The following is a 17,612-nucleotide window of genomic DNA, read 5'->3' on the forward strand; positions in this document are numbered from 1 at the left end:
CTGTAGGCCATAGTCGTTCTCCTAATGCATGATAATTGGCTAAAGTTGGACACCTGTCAAAATTTGGCCATGTTGGCCTGCAGAGGTTAAAAGTTTAGTGAATAAAGAATTAAACATGTGCAGGATTACTGCCAATGTAAGTCTCATCCTCTGCAAGTTTGAAGTAGTCTACATGTTACTTTTATGCCCATAAAATGGTGGCTACTCTTAACTATAGAACCTACCAAAAAATGGATGTGATATGTTCGGACTCGATATACTGTAGAATGCTAAAAATACAACCTCTATGACAGCTTGAAAACACCATCTCCAGAAGCTCTATGACTGATGTATGAAGCCAAGAATAATATATTCTGGTCTCCTGTAATGAGGCTCCTATGGCTAATGTTGCATCTTCGCATTTTCATTTTCAATATTTATGACAGTATGTTGCAATATAAGCCTGCAATGTATATAGCTTACAAGAATCTTTCTTGATAAACAGTATATAATATATATTAGCACCTGCCACCAAGTCTGAGCTTGAAGCAGCTACAGATATGAGTGTTTTGTCCATCTGTCTTGAGACTCTTGAGTCTTGACTCTTCATTTACTTTTTTAAATTTCTAGCATATTTTAAATTTTTGGATGATTTTTAAATTTGATTTTTTCTTGTCTTTCACAGGACTCATCTTAACAGAAACTACAAATTAAACACAAGTTCAAAGCAACAACAATGCCGAGAGAGAAGGACTTTGCTTGGGCTTATTGTGACAAGATTCCTGGAAAAGCCTTGCTCCTTTGTAAATTTTGCAAAAAGGAATGCAGTGGAGGCATTTATAGATTCAAGTTCCACCTTGCAAAAATACCTGGCCATGATATAGGTATTTGCACCAAGGTTGACGAGAATGTCCAACACCAAGCAGCCTTGGCCCTTGAAATGTTAGAGCAGCATAATGCCAAGAAAGCAAAGCAAACTGCTGAAATAGGAAATGTTGGAGTTGATACTTTTTCTGTCACTAGCCCCATGTCACCTCAATCTGTTGAATCCTCAATGCCGTTCCCAAGTTTTCCACACATGCCTCCAAGCCATGCCAGTCCTTCAACTCCTTCCTTGAACACTGGAGGTGGAAACATAAACGCCTTTTTTGCTCCCCGCACAAAACCCGGTTCCCAACCTACCTTGGATGGCACTGGTTGGAAAAAAAATATCCATATTCAGGCAAGGAAGGCCATTGCTAACTTTTGGTTCTATTCTGACATACCTTTCCACTATGCCAGAAATCCTTATTGGCAAGCTATGATTGATGCAATTGCTAATGCAGGTCCAGGGTTCAAAGCCCCTACATCAGAGAGCCTTAGGACAGATATGTTGTTAGAGAGTGTTGAAGATGTCATGCTTCTGCTAGCTGAGTTTCGTTCATCATGGGTAGAAACAGAGTGCACCATCATGAGTGATGGATGGACAGATCAGAGGAATAGAACTTTAATAAATTTCCTTGTATCTTGTCCTGCAGGCACAATGTTTCTCAAGTCAGTGGATGCTTCAGATAAGGTTAAGAGTGCCCAACTTATCTGTGAAATGATGGAGGAAGTTGTTCAAGAAGTGGGAGAAGAAAATGTTGTACAAATTGTCACCGATAATGCAGCGAATTATATGGCTGCTGGTAGACTTTTTGAGATGAGGCACCCCACTATTTTTTGGACCTCTTGTGCTGCCCATTGCATAGATTTAATGCTTGAGGACATTGGTAATCTTCATTGGATACATGAGGTTGTGGAGAAGGCAAAATCCATAACCAAATACCTATACAACCACACTATTGTCCTAAACACTATGAGAATATACACTGAAGGTAAAGAAATTGTTCGACCTGCAGTGACTAGATTTGCAACAAATTTCATATCTTTGCAATCTGTGGTTGAGCAAAAGATAAATCTGAAGAGGATGTTCTTGGGACCTGAGTGGATGGGATCTAAACATTCCAAGACCCCTGAAGGCATCGAAATTGTTGCACTTGTGTTTAATGATGGCTTCTGGAAAGATGCTGAAGAGATTATTGCTGTGACGGAGTCCCTTGTTAGAGTTCTCAGGTACTTTTAGTCTTTTAACTTTTTCATTTTTTAAATTTCATTTCAAGCTTCTTTTTATTTACAATGTTTCATATTTCTTTAAATTTGAATGCTTGAACTTTCAGGATGGTTGATGGTGACAAACCCGCTATGGGTTACATTTATGAGGCGATGGATCTCGCAAAGGAGGCCATCAAAAGAAGATATGGGGATGATGAGACAAAGTATATGCCCCTTTGGGACATTATAGATGCACGTTGGGATAGGCAATTGCATTCCCCCTTACATGCTGCTGGGTACTTCTTAAACCCACAATATTTTTATGATAAGAGCAAATTTAATGAGGATGGGGAGGTTGGCAGAGGACTTATGACATGCTTGGAAAGGTGCTTCCCTGATCCAGAACAACAAAATCGTGTCTTTTCCCAACTACAAGATTACAGGACACCATCTAAATTGTTTGCCTATACCAGTGCTATAAGACAAAGGTCAAAGATGTTGCCAGGTACCCAGCTTGAAGGCTTCATCAATTCATTAAATTTGTTTAAACTTTATTTTGTATGTTAAATGTTTTATTAAATTTTATTTTCTTTTTAAGTTTTTACTATTTACTAATTTGGTACTTCTAGTCTTCTACTCACAAACCCTTACCACTTGCTAGGTCTTTGGTGGCAAAACTTTGGTAGTGATACGCCAGATTTGAAGAGATTTGCCATTCGAATCTTAAACCAAGCATGCAGTGCTTCAGGTTGTGAACGCAACTGGAGCATGTTTGAGAAAATACATTCTAAGAAGCGCAACCGATTGACACAAAAGCGCTTGAATGACCTTGTATTTGTCCATTACAATCTACGACTTCGCAACAAACAAATACAAGGTGAGATTCGAGAGCTTGAATTTGAAGGTTTCATAATCTAGTTCGTACTTTAAAAGTTTAAACTTTAAAGTTCAAACTTCAAAGTGAAATTTTAATTCACATTTCAATGTCTCATGATAATCACAGGTATTGATCATTCACCAATTGACCTTGAAGAGTTAGATTTGCAAGCTACAAATGCGGCAGAATGGGTTCAATTAGATGAGCCTCCTCTTTTCAGCCTTCATGACTTGGAGAACTTTGAGAGTCAAGCAAGCGAAGGAGCGGGAGGAATTGCTTCTAGTTCTCACTCTTAAGAGTCTTAGACTCTTAGTTGCTGATTTTTTTCTGATTAGTATGCAGTTTTTTACTTTTTTGTAAACTTTTAGAAGCATATGCTTCTAAGGACTCAAAACTCAGTGCTTTGGATCATGTGTGGACTCATAACATATATGAGATACTTATTTATTCATGATATTTTGGACATCTATTGATATTATGCATTGTTTGGACATACCTTTACCCAATATTAATGAAAAATGGTTTTTTTAATTCAATATATGTGTATATTTTTATTTAATGAATTTGCCGATTTTTTCCCGATCCGATTAAAACTCTTCGCTCTTTTGCCTCGCCGATTTATTGCCGATTCCGAGTCTGGTAACATTGGTTCACAGTGAAGTTCAAAAATTTCTGATATATTGAAAACATTACTGCAATTTATTGTCAAATCTGGCATTTCAGGGGCCAAAAATCTGTAAATTAATTAGCTGATCTAGGGTTTTCAAGATTCTGCTTTTTTTACAATTTTTTCATTAGGGTTTTTTTTTGTTTTCTTGTGTTTACAGGTATAGGGTTTTGTCTTTTTGGCAATTGCAAGACTGCCATCAAGGGTAACACGTCGTCGCACTGTGCATAAGCAACAGATTTCAACGAAAGGCATTCTTTGGTTTGCTGCTGAAGCTTGAAAATCGAAAAACCCTGCAACGAGAGCTGGAAAATCCTGCATCGAGAGCTGGAAACCGCATAACAATCCATCACGCAGTCAACAGCATAAAGATCCGTCATCCAACCTGCATTTATACATTGCAAACCTCTACCATTGAGAGAGCTTCTGCCGTCAAGCATCTGGGAGTCAAAGCGTATAGCTGGTTTCATCGTGGGCACCAATCCAAAACACGCCAGATTCGCTGCTAGTCATCGCCATAGAACCTGTTGACACAAAGCCGGATTGCTTCAAGGAAGAGCCATTTCCAGATGCGATTTACTGCGTGCATCTGAGGAATCGTTTTTTTTAATTTACGCGTCTTCGTTCCAGCTTCTGCAGGTACGTGGTTATGGTGGGTTTAAATCGAATTCTTGTCCCCTGCCTGCATTTTCGTTTTGGGTTTTAGGCGTGAGAGCATTCAAGGGTTACGTCTTCGGATTTATCGTTTTACCTGCGTAGATCGTGACAGAGCCAGTGTTTTGCGGCATACGTTTATTTCATTCCTTTTTATAGTTGTTCAAATTAAGTTTCAATCTTTTAATTAACGTAGGTTTCGTTTATGTGAGTTTTTATAAAAAAATCAAAAAGTAAATGAAATGCGTTGAGGCTTTGTTTTGTTTAAGATTTAGTTTTAGAATTTCGATTTAGATTAATTTTAGTTTTAGGATATGTATATTTTTATATAGGTTTTTTTTTTAGATTTTCATTTAGTTTAGATTTAATAGATTTTAATTAGATTTCAAATTTAATTTTTTTTTAGTAATTTAAGTTTTGTTTTATGTACATATTTAAATTTTTAACTTTTTTTTTTATGGTTAGATTTAAAAAAAAAAAAAATATATATATATATATATATATATATATATATAAAATATAAAAATAGTAAAAAGTTTTTTTATTTTTTATTTTTGTATAGTTTAGTTTTAAAGTTAATTTAGTTTTAATTTTAATTTTTTAGATTTTTAATTTCCATAATATTGAAAAAATAAAAATAAAAAATTTGAAAAAGATTTAAATTTTTTTTTTTGAAAAAAAAAAAAATTGTGGGAAATTATTTTTGCAAGTCTCAGGAGCTTTCACGTTATATCTTTATTGCTGAGGTCTAAAGTTTTCAAGCCGAGATGCGAAATTGATATCTGGTTGATGGTTTATGATTCTCGTGGTGATTTAAAGTATTCATCTTTCAAATTTTTAGCTGCTGGATATCGTTTTTCTAAGAGCATTGTGTTTTAGCTGATGATAGATGATTGCTGTTCATGGTCCATCTTTTTACATCATTTAACAAGTAATCATTTTAATAACTATCTCTTAAGGCACTGGTCTGCTAATTTAATCAAATCCATCGAGCCCTTTTTATATCGTATCTCGTGTTTCCCAACCAACTGGTCGACAGTTGGCCTCATCATCTCACAGGGACTACCCCCCTTAGCCGCGGGAAACAGGCTTAAACGGAGGGATCGGGGATCAGAGTGACAGCCCCCGGTCTGAGCGTTGTCGTGTCAATCTGCGCGACAACATTTTTGGCGCCGTTGCCGGGGACAGAGTTTTTCTGTTCTTGGGGTTTCATCGACATTCAGCTTCTCATCTTCTCATCTCTCATTTGAGCTGGCAGATTCAAATATTTTGGCATCTTTTCATCACATATCAGCAGCATCTCTTCGGTTTTGTTTCTTGTTTGGGTGGCGACTCCATTTTTCTCATTTTTCCCAGACAAGAAGCTTTCCTCATATCTGCTTGTGTTTACTTTTTGGATCCTAGAATCAGATTCGTTGTTCAAGTGGCGACTCCACTTCTCTCATCTCTTAATTTTCTTGAGCAGAAATCTCTTTCTATCATCCATTTCATCCCCTGTTGTTCATCATGGATTATTCATGTAAACCATGTCATTTTACTAATAATCTCCATGATCTTCCGAAAGAGGCCATTTCTAAATTATTTAAGTTCTCGGGTGATGATCCGGTCGCTGTTAAACATCATTTAAACATGTTTACTTGTGTAAAGATCTTATATTGTAGATTTCCTCAATATAATCATGAAGATTTCAAGATGCGTCTATTTGTCCATTCTTTAGAGGGTGATGCCTTGAATTGGTTTAATAATTTTCCTAATGATTTTTTCACTTCTTTACAAGACATTCTCGATGCTTTTAAAGATAGATATAATAGTCCAAGCAGCTTGCCTTCTACCTCTAAAATTGTGCAAAAAGAAGAAAGTAATCATATTAAAGGTCAAGCTGTTGAAGAAAGAGTTCAAGATCAGAATATGTCATCAGCCGGAACTATTGCAGATCAAGTTCATGATAGTGAAAAATCGGGGATAAATGACAATGAAAAGGAGGAGCAAAAGCAAATAATACAAGATTTAAAGATGATGGTAAAAAATATGGAAAGCAACCAAACTAATCTTATCAATGATGTTAAAACATTACGCACCCATATGGAAAAACGTAATAAGGAGATTGAGGACACGCAAAATCAGCATGCTAAGGAAATTGAGGCCATGAAAATTAGATATGAAACAGAAATTAGAAGCATGCAAAGCAAGATGTCAGTCTTAGAGGAAAATATGGTGACCATGAACGCTGATCATGATAGGGAAATTGACTCTATGACATTCAATCATAACAATCAGTTGGCTGACATGCAAACGAATCATAAAGAAGAAATAAATTTCATGCAACATTGCTTGATGGACATAGAGGAAAAGAATGATAAAGTAATAAAACACATGCAAGAGCACCATACCATGCAAATCAGCGCTATAAGGGATGAATGCTCTAGTCAGATGGATGCCATTAGAATACAAGTTCAAAAGATTCAACAATGGTCAGATGATAAGAGAAACCAGGAGCCTTCTCATTTGCCGCAACAAGTTCCATCTTACTATGAGGAGATCATTAAGTGGATAATTGAAGGTGATCCAGATAAGCTTAAAAACGATAAAAATCAGATGCAAGACACAAAAAGACTTAGCATGAATAACTTACACACTTCATCTGATAGTTTCGAAACAGAAAGTTCCAGATCATCAGTAATTCATCCTGCCAGAAAGAAGAAGCGCAAGAGGAAGAAAATAAGAAGAAGATTTGACTCATCAGACGGCCGCGAGCAGCTTGATTTTCGGATAGGAAAGAGTCCTACCATATGCAAAATTGGACATGGCACATCCGACAAGCAGCCGACAGATTTGCCTGAAAGCAGGCAAATGCTCAGTATGCACTATATTGAACACATCTGATGCCGTAGGGCATCCTTTGTATCGTATTTCTAACCCTACTCCTTGTTTTTTCCGCATTTTCGTTTATGCTTTAGATAGTTAATAAATGAAGAGCTTTTATCTTTATTGTGCTTAACGTATATGCTGATTTTTGGATGGACGCTACTTATTTTTTGTGTTGTATGGGTGCAGATTCTGGATTCTCACATTCCTGCAAGCAGCAACGTGCCCCCAAGTAGAGCCAGATGTTGACCTCTACTAATCAACTACCCATGCAGTGCACCCTGTTTTTCTTGACAGAAAGAAGCAGCACCTGATCAGCATGTCCGTGCCATCTTGCATTGTCAGCAGCTTGATCATTTCAGTTGTAAACCCGGTCTGCATGTATGAATTGTAAATAATCTAAGCAGATCATGAGTCATGTATGTAATTGGCCTAGGTAGACCTAACTTTCTGATGATAATCTACGTCCCGGAAGGTTTTTCGTCTCACCGATCCACGGATCGGCAGAGTTTTCCTTCAAACCTGACCCCAAAGCCGGGATGGATTTTGTCATTAGAACTTTAGGAAAATCCTAGTGTGTTAAATCTGCTAGATTATAGTTGTGTCGCAGAATTGGGTGTTTTGTGAGGGTCTGTATTAAATGGGTTTGTCCCTTAAGATGTAATTTTGTAAAAGTCATGATGTAATGTGTCCTGAGGGTCGATAAATGTTTTAAATCCCCTCATGAGTCCTAAGTCCTAGGTCCTAGGTGATGTTTCCGAAGGCTTAGTTCAGTGATCCATTTTAAATGAATTAAAAAATTAAAAAATGAATAAAAATAATAAAAAATAAAAAAAAATGAAGCAAAAACCCTAACTAATAAAATAATAATATTTTAAGTTAATAAATCGACGGATGAGATCAAGAGATGTCTTGATCCTCATCAACGGTCGAGATCATTTCTACATGGATCACTCGAACTAGCCGTTAGGATCATTTCCTTTATATAGGGTCTTAGGGGGTCATTTCAAAACATCTGATCTGTGAGTCTGTACTGAAAAAGCTCTCTTGTAATCTGATTTTCTGGTTAATAAAAAGACTTTGGGGTCCAAATCGTGTTGGTGTTGCTCTCTGGAATTGCTGTGAGATCTTTAATTTTCTGCATATTTCAGTTTTCAGCCATTAATCATAGCTTGTTTTTAGAGTAGTGTGAGCACAGGTATCTTGTTCACCTGCTAGGGTTTCTGAAATAATGGCAGGTATCTCCATTATTTCCTGAGATCTAGCAGCTTTCTCTCTCTCTTTGCTGATGGTTGCTTGAGATGTGCAGGAAAACATTTTTTGAAGAAAATTTTGTGGGCGTTTGGGGAAGTTCTCGGCTGAACCAGCCAACTCCCGCAAGCACTTTCTGTGCAGAGCCCAGCTGATTGTTCCCTGGGTTAAATATTTAAAGTTTCTTTTCTGATTTACATTGAGAGATGTTCTTTCTGTTCACAGTGAAGTTCAAAAATTTCTGATATATTGAAAACATTACTGCAATTTATTGTCAAATCTGGCATTTCAGGGGCCAAAAATCTGTAAATTAATTAGCTGATCTAGGGTTTTCAAGATTCTGCTTTTTTTTACAATTTTTTCATTAGGGTTTTTTTATGTTTTCTTGTGTTTACAGGTATAGGGTTTTGTCTTTTTGGCAATTGCAAGACTGCCATCAAGGGTAACACACCGTCGCACTGTGCATAAGCAACAGATTTCAACGAAAGGCATTCTTTGGTTTGCTGCTGAAGCTTGAAAATCGAAAAACCCTGCAATGAGAGCTGGAAAACCCTGCATCGAGAGCTGGAAACCGCATAACAATCCATCACGCAGTCAACAGCATAAAGATCCGTCATCCAACCTGCATTTATACATTGCAAACCTCTACCATTGAGAGAGCTTCTGCCGTCAAGCATCTGGGAGTCAAAGCGTATAGCTGGTTTCATCGTGGGCACCAATCCAAAACACGCCAGATTCGCTGCTAGTCATCGCCATAGAACCTGTTGACACAAAGCCGGATTGCTTCAAGGAAGAGCCATTTCCAGATGTGATTTACTGCGTGCATCTGAGGAATCGTTTTTTTTAATTTACGCGTCTTCGTTCCAGCTTCTGCAGGTACGTGGTTATGGTGGGTTTAAATCGAATTCTTGTCCCCTGCCTGCATTTTCGTTTTGGGTTTTAGGCGTGAGAGCATTCAAGGGTTACGTCTTCGGATTTATCGTTTTACCTGCGTAGATCGTGACAGAGCCAGTGTTTTGCGGCATACGTTTATTTCATTCCAGTTTATAGTTTTTCAAATTAAGTTTCAATCTTTTAATTAACGTAGGTTTCGTTTATGTGAGTTTTTATAAAAAAATCAAAAAGTAAATGAAATGCGTTGAGGCTTTGTTTTGTTTAAGATTTAGTTTTAGAATTTCGATTGAGATTAATTTTAGTTTTAGGATATGTATATTTTTATATAGTTTTTTTTTAGATTTTCATTTAGTTTAGATTTAATAGATTTCAAATTTAATTTTTTTTTAGTAATTTAAGTTTTGTTTTATGTACATATTTAAATTTTTAACTTTTTTTTTTATGGTTAGATTTAAATATATATATATATATATATATATATATATATATAAAATATAAAAATAGTAAAAAGTTTTTTTATTTTTTATTTTTGTATAGTTTAGTTTTAAAGTTAATTTAGTTTTAATTTTAATTTTTAGATTTTTAATTTCCATAATATTGAAAAAAATAAAATAAAAAATTTGAAAAAGATTTAAATTTTTTTTTTTGAAAAAAAAAAAATAAAAAAAAAATTTTGTGGGAAATTATTTTTGCAAGTCTCAGGAGCTTTCACGTTATATCTTTATTGCTGAGGTCTAAAGTTTTCAAGCCGAGATGCGAAATTGATATCTGGTTGATGGTTTATGATTCTCGTGGTGATTTAAAGTATTCATCTTTCAAATTTTTAGCTGCTGGATATCGTTTTTCTAAGAGCATTGTGTTTTAGCTGATGATAGATGATTGTTGTTCATGGTCCATCTTTTTACATCATTTAACAAGTAATCATTTTAATAACTATCTCTTAAGGCACTGGTCTGCTAATTTAATCAAATCCATCGAGCCCTTTTTATATCGTATCTCGTGTTTCCCAACCAACTGGTCGACAGTTGGCCTCATCATCTCACAGGGACTACCCCCCTTAGCCACGGGAAACAGGCTTAAACGGAGGGATCGGGGATCAGAGTGACAGCCCCCGGTCTGAGCGTTGTCGTGTCAATCTGCGCGACAACACAGTGCTGAGACAGAGAGAAAACAGAGCCAGAGAAGGAGAGAAAGAGTCTGTGTACTTAGAGAGGCTTGAGGGATTCAAGCAAACTCCTGCTGTTTTGTATCTGTTTTGTTGAGACTCAATTTGAGCTCACATTTTGTAAAAATCTGCTCTTGAAGACATAATATAGAGGTCACCACTGAAGGCTGGACCAGGAGACGTAGCCCAAGAGTTTTGGGTGAACTCCATATTAAACTTGTTGTGTTATGTGTGTTTTTCTATTATGTTTCTTTAACTTCTTCATTGTCTATGTTATTCGCAATCTTATCAATCCATTGCACTAAGTAATATAGGCAAATCCATGCACATGAGTCTGTAATACCTTAATATTAATCTAAGATCTCATTTTCAGATCACAAGGCAAGGGCTATGACGTCTACTTCATCAAGGAAAATGTATACGTCAAACACTCGAGCTGGAAAAAGAAAGTGCAGATCGGGATCAAAAGTAATCGGTTGTATAGATTACAACTAGAATCACCAATGGCACTAATAGGCAGTCATGGGGACAAGGACTTGAACAAACTATGGCACAGAAGGATGGGTCACTTGCACCATGGACCTCTGAGAATTCTCAGGAGCACTGTAATAGGAGTTCTGGATCTGAGTACGGAACGAGATGATGTATGCAGGGGATGCGCTCTAGGAAAGTATGACAAAGCGACATTTCCTAGGAGCAAACACAGCGCCAAGAGTGTACTAGGATTGATACACTCAGATATCTGCGGATCTATGTCCATCAAAGCTCTCAGTGGTGTCGAGTATTTCACTTTCATTGATGACCACTTGAGGAAAACTTGGATTTATTTTCTGAAAACCAAGGATGTGGTTTTCTGTCGATTCAAGGAGTTCAAGGCTTTGGTGGAGAATCTGACTAGAAAGAAAACAAAAGTTTTGTGCTCAGATAATGGTGGAGAGTATGTCGATAAGGACTTCACTGATTATTGCGCTAAGGAGGGCATCAGAAGAGAGTGGACAACTCCCTACAATTCGGAGCAAAATGGGGTGTCAGAAAGGAAAAACAAGACTATTGTAGAAGCAGCTAGGGCCATGCTGTATGATCAGGATATGCCAAAATTCATGTGGGCGGAAGCATGCAACACAGTTGTCTACGTTCAGAACAAGACTCCGCATTGGGCATTGGGCAAGATTACTTCAAAGAAAGTCGTCATTGGGAAGACGCCTGAAGTCAGTCATTTCAGGATATTTGGGAGTTTAGCATATTGGCGCATACCCAACGAAAAGAGGAAGAAGCTGGATCAGACTGCAGAAAAGGGATATCTGGTGGGATATAACGAAAACGCTAAGGCATACAGAATCTATCTTCCAGGGAGCAGGAAGGTAGTAGTACAATGAGATGAAAAGTTCATGGAGGACAGAGCTTTCAAAAGATCTCGTGAAATGCCTTTTGAGGAGCAGCCGAAAGAGGATCCGTTGGTCATGCCTCTTCAACCAACAAAAGTGAAGAATTCTTCCTCAGGTTAGGAAGATTCTCAGGATGAGGAGGAGGAGCGAACAGAAACACCTGCTGGCAGAGGAAGAACTAGCAGGGAACTTCGTCAAATTCTGCGTGATGCAGAGAATTTCATCGGTGAGCCAAGGAACAGTAAGAGGGAGCGAAAACAGCCAGACAGATAGCAGGCGTTAGTAGCTCGGGATGGAGAGCCTACAAGTTTCAAGGAGGCAGCTCAACATGAGGTCTAGCTAGATGCGATGGTAAAGGAGTATAACTCCATAATGGTGAATGATGTCTGGGAGGTGGTGTCAAGGCCTCAAGACAGATATGTAGTAGGTTCAAGATGGATCTACAAGATCAAATATACTGCGGATGGCAATGTTGATAAATACAAGGCCAGGTTTGTGGCTAAGGGGTATGATCAAAAGGAAGGGATTGACTATGAGGAAACCTATGCCCCAGTAGCCAAGTATACATCTATTAGGACCATGATATCTCTTGTAGCCCAGATGGGATGGGAGATCGATCAGATGGATGTCAAGACGACATTTCTGAATGGGGTAATAAAAGAGGTATACATTGAACAACCAAAGGGCTTTGAAACTCATGAGAAGAAGTCTCATGTATGCAGACTGGAGAAAGCCTTGTATGGGTTGAAGCAGGCACCGAGAGCGTGGTATGGTCGAATAGATGGCTACTTGCAAAAGATGGGGTTTGTCAAGAGTGATGTGTTGAAGTTTCTAAGTTTACTTAATTTAGAAACCCGTCATGCACTTTTTATGATTTATTCCTACCTACTTGTTATTTTTCTTTAACAAGTTATTTACAAAGTAAATACTGAAAATAAACACTAGTGCATGTTCAACATATTACAGATCAGCAACTAAAAGAAACAAGAACAAACACACCACATGACACCATTATTTTTGGACTAATGTCCCTAGAAAAACCCAATGCGGGAAAACCGGTGCAACTATCTGAGGGTTTTCTTATTAAGCAATAGCAGAGTACAATCTGGGGCCGAAACTGGCCTACCCAACAGAGAATTTCCTTAGCAACTATACCTCATAGTTTGAGAGAAGTCTCCTGGCTAAAACCTCCGAAAATCCTTCTGGCAGCTCCTCAGCACAAAATTGCTCTGCAACCCCAACGTCTACCCAATCTGGACTGCGTCAGCCCCTCTCTGTCTCACACTAGCCCTGTGTCAGCCTTTCCTGGCCTGCGTCAGCCCCAGGAGGCCCTGCATCAGCTTTCTAGGCCTTTGCGTCAAACATGTTGGCCTCCCCGGTGCTCTGCGTAGCACTTGGCTACCTCTATGTGGCCCTGTGCGAGCCCTTGCTTGCTCTGCGTCACTCTCCTTGGTTGTTGCGCTGCTCTCCCAGCGCAATCTCTGTCTTCTCTGTTTCTCTATACTTAATGCCCCTCAGCTACTCTCCCAATCACTGATTCTATCTCTCTTAGCAAACCCTGCTCTAGAGAATAGAATGACTGATCACTCTAGTGTACTCTCGAAGTGACCCTCAAGCCTCCTCTTATACTTTTCCTGTTGACATCTCAATGGCCGAGATTAAGTCCCTAATCAACGGCTAAGATTAGATTTGGCTTGATCCATGTCTTTTGGACCACTATAACACAGATTCATATTAATACACATTAATATTTTATTTTCTCTAAGTTTAGACTTAGGGACTCCACTAAAAATATTAATTATTTTAATATCTCCTAATCCATTTAGAATCTGCCCAAACCCTTTCTGGGTATTGGAGATCTCATGTGCCCCAACCTCTCCACCAAATTTCGTGGCTAGAGCACATCCGATGCTACCCCAAATCAACACTCTCTCTTAGCGAGGATTGTGCTCTAGCAATACTCCTCACTAAGTATTACTCTGATCATTCGGCATAGGTACCTGTGCTGATGCTAGGCCTTCCTGCCCAACATCCTTTGCACTGCTACCTCCTGTACTGTTGTCTATGGTTCTGCCACTTTTCCTGTTGACATCTCAATGGCCGAGATTAAGTCCCTAATCAACGGCTAAGATTAGATTTGGCTTGATCCATGTCTTTTGGACCACTATAACACAGATTCATATTAATACACATTAATATTTTATTTTCTCTAAGTTTAGACTTAGGGACTCCACTAAAAATATTAATTATTTTAATATCACCTAATCCGTTTAGAATCTGCCCAAACCCTTTCTGGGTATTGGAGATCTCATGTGCCCCAACCTCTCCACCAAATTTCGTGGCTAGAGCACATCCGATGCTACCCCAAATCAACACTCTCTCTTAGCGAGGATTGTGCTCTAGCAATACTCCTCACTAAGTATTACTCTGATCATTCGGCATAGGTACCTGTGCTGATGCTAGGCCTTCCTGCCCAACATCCTTTGCACTGCTACCTCCTGTACTGTTGTCCATGGTTCTGCCACTGTCACTGTTGCATCTGTACGACAGCTCCCTCTACATCCATGTTGTTGTTGGTCCTTTCTCCCAACACTACATCCGCACTACACCTCTTCTCATCAAGTTGCATCATGCCGCCCACTGTTGCACTGCAACTCAGTTACTAAGAAGTAAGTAACTGATCTCCCAACTGACCTCCTTGTTGGGCTAGAAACACCCACTGATGTTGAAGCTCCCTCTGCCGCTGACAAGTGCTCCCTCTTTGACCTCTGTGCTGCTGCAACTCCCTGCATCTCGCACCGTTGCACACCTCTCTGTGCCTTCCTGCACTGGTGCAACACTGTTGTGCCTCTCGCACTGCTGCAGCCTGCTAGCTCTGCGTTGTCTCAGGACTCTTGCGTTGTAGCTCTCTCTGCCGCTCTATCCACATCCGTCTCTACCCGACTCAGCCAGTCTTGCTACTCCTCATCGGGGCTCCCGTAGCAAGGTCTAATCCAAGAGGTTGGGTACCTCAAGGATCTTGCCCCTCATCGCCTGCAGTCTGCCTGACTACAGCTCGATGTCTCCCCACTTTTGCTCAAGTGGTGCGTGTGTACTCATGGGACAGTCATCGTCTGTCAAAACTTCCTTCTCTGTTTGTGCTGGTGCTGCCTTAGTCTCGGAAGACTCTCCTTTACTCTTCTTCCTTGGGCACTGGGTCGCATAATGACCCATCTCCCCACAGTGGAAGCACTTGATCTTAGAGATATCTTTCTTCTTCTGCTTCTCCTGCTTTCCCTCAGATGCTAGGGCCACATCCTCCTCCACCTGCTTGACCTTGATCCCTTTGTCACTGCTACCTATCTTCGACTGTCGTCTGATCTCTTCCTGGAGAAGAGCTGCCCACATCTCGTCCCAAGGTGGGAGAGTTCCTCTGCCTAGGATACTCTGGACAAACACTTCCCAATCTTCTGAGACAGCATTCAGGGTTGTCCTCACCATAAGCTCCTGATCTGGTGTCGCTCCTATAGCAGTCAACTGGTCTCAAATCTCATTTAGTCCTCCGAGGAAAATGTGAATCGATTGAACCTTCTTCATCTGATACGACTTCATCTGGTTCTCGAGCAGCATTCTTCTCTGCACAGAAGTATGTTGGTACAGGTTCTTGAGAGCCTCCCACATCTCAATTGCCATGTCCTTCTCAGCTATATGTGATACCACATGATCCTTGACCCCATCAAGGATAACGCACTTGGCCCTCGCTATCACCTCTTCATACTTGTCATTATCATTGGGGTCAACTGGGACAGCTATAACCTTCAAGGCAAAGTTCTTGACATGATTCTTGTCAAGCACTAATAAGATTCTGGGCTTCCAGACTGCGAAGTTCGATGCTTCGTCTAGTCTATCCTGGTCTCTTATCCCTTGTAGTGTCATGACGCTCCTCTACTTCCCTCCTGGAAGTTCTCTGTTCGACTCCTCTGAATCTCTACTTTCTGTCTGGAAGTTCTCTTTTGGACTCCCTCTGAGTCCTGATTTCCCTCCTGGCTTTTCTGAGGCTCTGCGCAGCCCTCGGCTTCCTCTGCATGGCCCTGGCTGGCTCTGCGTCACACTCCTCGGCTTCTGCGTTGCTAGAAACAGCATCTGTCACCTAGGGACTGTTGTTTTCTGCTGCTATTGCTTCGCTCAGCTGATGTCTTTTAGTCCTCATGTGATCTGCAATCATGCTCCGATACCATGTTGAAGTTTCTAAGTTTACTTAGTTTAGAAACCCTTCATGCACTTTTTCTGATTTATTCCTACGTACTTGTTATTTTTCTTTAACAAGTTATTTACAAAGTATATACTGAAAATAAACACCAGTGCATGCTCAACATATTACAGATTAGCAACTAAAAGAAACAAGAACAAACACACAACATGACACCATTATTTTTGGACCAATGTCCCCGAAAAAACCCAATGCGGGAAAATCGGTGTAGCTATTTGAGGATTTTCTTATTAAGCAATATCAGAGTACAATCTAGGTGCCGAAACTGGCTTACCCAACAGAGAATTTCCTTAGCAGCTATACCTCACAATTTGAGAGAAGTCTTCGGGCTGAGACCCCGGAAAATCCTTCCAACAGCTCCTCAGCACAAAATTGCTCTGCAACCCAAGCGCCTGCCCAATCTGGACTGTGTCAGTCCCTCTCTGTCTCACGTTGGCCCTATGTCAGCCTTTCTTGGCCTGCGTTAGCCCCAGGAGGCCCTGCGTCAGCTTTCTGGGCCTCTGCGTCAGACACGTTGGCCTCTCTGGTGCTCTACGCAGCACTTAGCTGCCTCTGCGTGGCCCTGCGTGAGCCCTTGCTGGCTCTGCGTCACTCCCCTTGGCTGTCGCGCTGCTCTCCCGGCACAATCTCTGCCTTCTCTGTTTCTCTGTACTTAATGCCCCTCAGCTACTCTCCTGATCACTAATTCTATATCTCTTAGCAAACCCCGCTCTAGAGAATAGAATGGCTGATCACTTTGGTGTACTCTCCAAGTGACCCTCAAGACTCCTCTTATACTTTTCCTGTTGACATCTCAACGGCCGAGATTAAGTCCCTAATTAATGGCTAAGATTAGATCTGGCTTGATCCATGTACCACTCTAACATAGATTCATATTAATACACATTAATATTTTATTTTCCCTAAGTTTAGACTTAGGGACTCCATTAAAAATATTAATTATTTTAATATCCCCTGATCTGTTTAGAATCTGCCCAAACCCTTTCTGGGTATTGAAGATCTCATGTGCCCCAACCTCTCCACCAAATTTCGTGGCTTGAGCACATCCGATGCTACCCCAAATCAACATGACACGGATCTGAATCTCTACTATCTAGTTGTAGAGAACGAGCCACTTATCTTAGTATTATATGTGGATGATCTCTTTCTGACAGGATCAACCAGATTCATTGAGGACTACAAGAATAATCTAGCCACAGAGTTCGATATGAAGGATATGGGACGAATGCACTACTTCCTAGGGTTGGAAGTTTGGCAGCAGAAAGGAGCAACATTCCTTGGGCAAGGGAGGTATGCTACAGAAATCCTGAAAAGGTTCAGGATGGGAGACTGTAAACCTATGGCTATGCCAATGATCACCAACTGGAAGAAGATTGATGCATCAGAAGACAAGGATGTCGATCCCACCCTATACCGGCAGCTCATAGGGTCCTTGATGTATCTGGTCAATACCAAGCCAGATATTTGCTACGTTGTCAACACCCTCAGTCAGTTCATGGTGGAACAAAAGAGGGCACACTGGGTAGCAGCCAAACACATTCTTAGGTATTTAC

General features: G+C 39.9%; 2 protein-coding genes across 2 annotated transcripts in view; both read left to right on the forward strand.

Moving 5' to 3' along the window:
• LOC149218705 (serine/threonine-protein kinase ATG1c-like) overlaps window positions 1-17,612 on the forward strand; it is a 370,274-nt gene that overhangs the window by 340,964 nt on the left and 11,698 nt on the right. The window lies entirely within an intron of this gene.
• On the forward strand, window positions 1,776-3,488 carry LOC149218707 (uncharacterized). The gene is made up of 4 exons (XM_089384129.1): window positions 1,776-2,073; window positions 2,178-2,557; window positions 2,714-2,929; window positions 3,056-3,488. Exons 1-4 carry the CDS (start codon window positions 1,817-1,819, stop codon window positions 3,223-3,225), a joined length of 1,023 nt encoding a protein of 340 aa, XP_089240255.1. The 5' UTR covers window positions 1,776-1,816; the 3' UTR covers window positions 3,226-3,488.

This window comes from Pinus tabuliformis, chromosome Q (genome assembly GCF_031772625.1).
Source record: "Pinus tabuliformis cultivar Carrire ecotype Pingquan chromosome Q, CPIR1, whole genome shotgun sequence".
Classification (NCBI taxonomy): Eukaryota; Viridiplantae; Streptophyta; class Pinopsida; order Pinales; family Pinaceae; genus Pinus; species Pinus tabuliformis.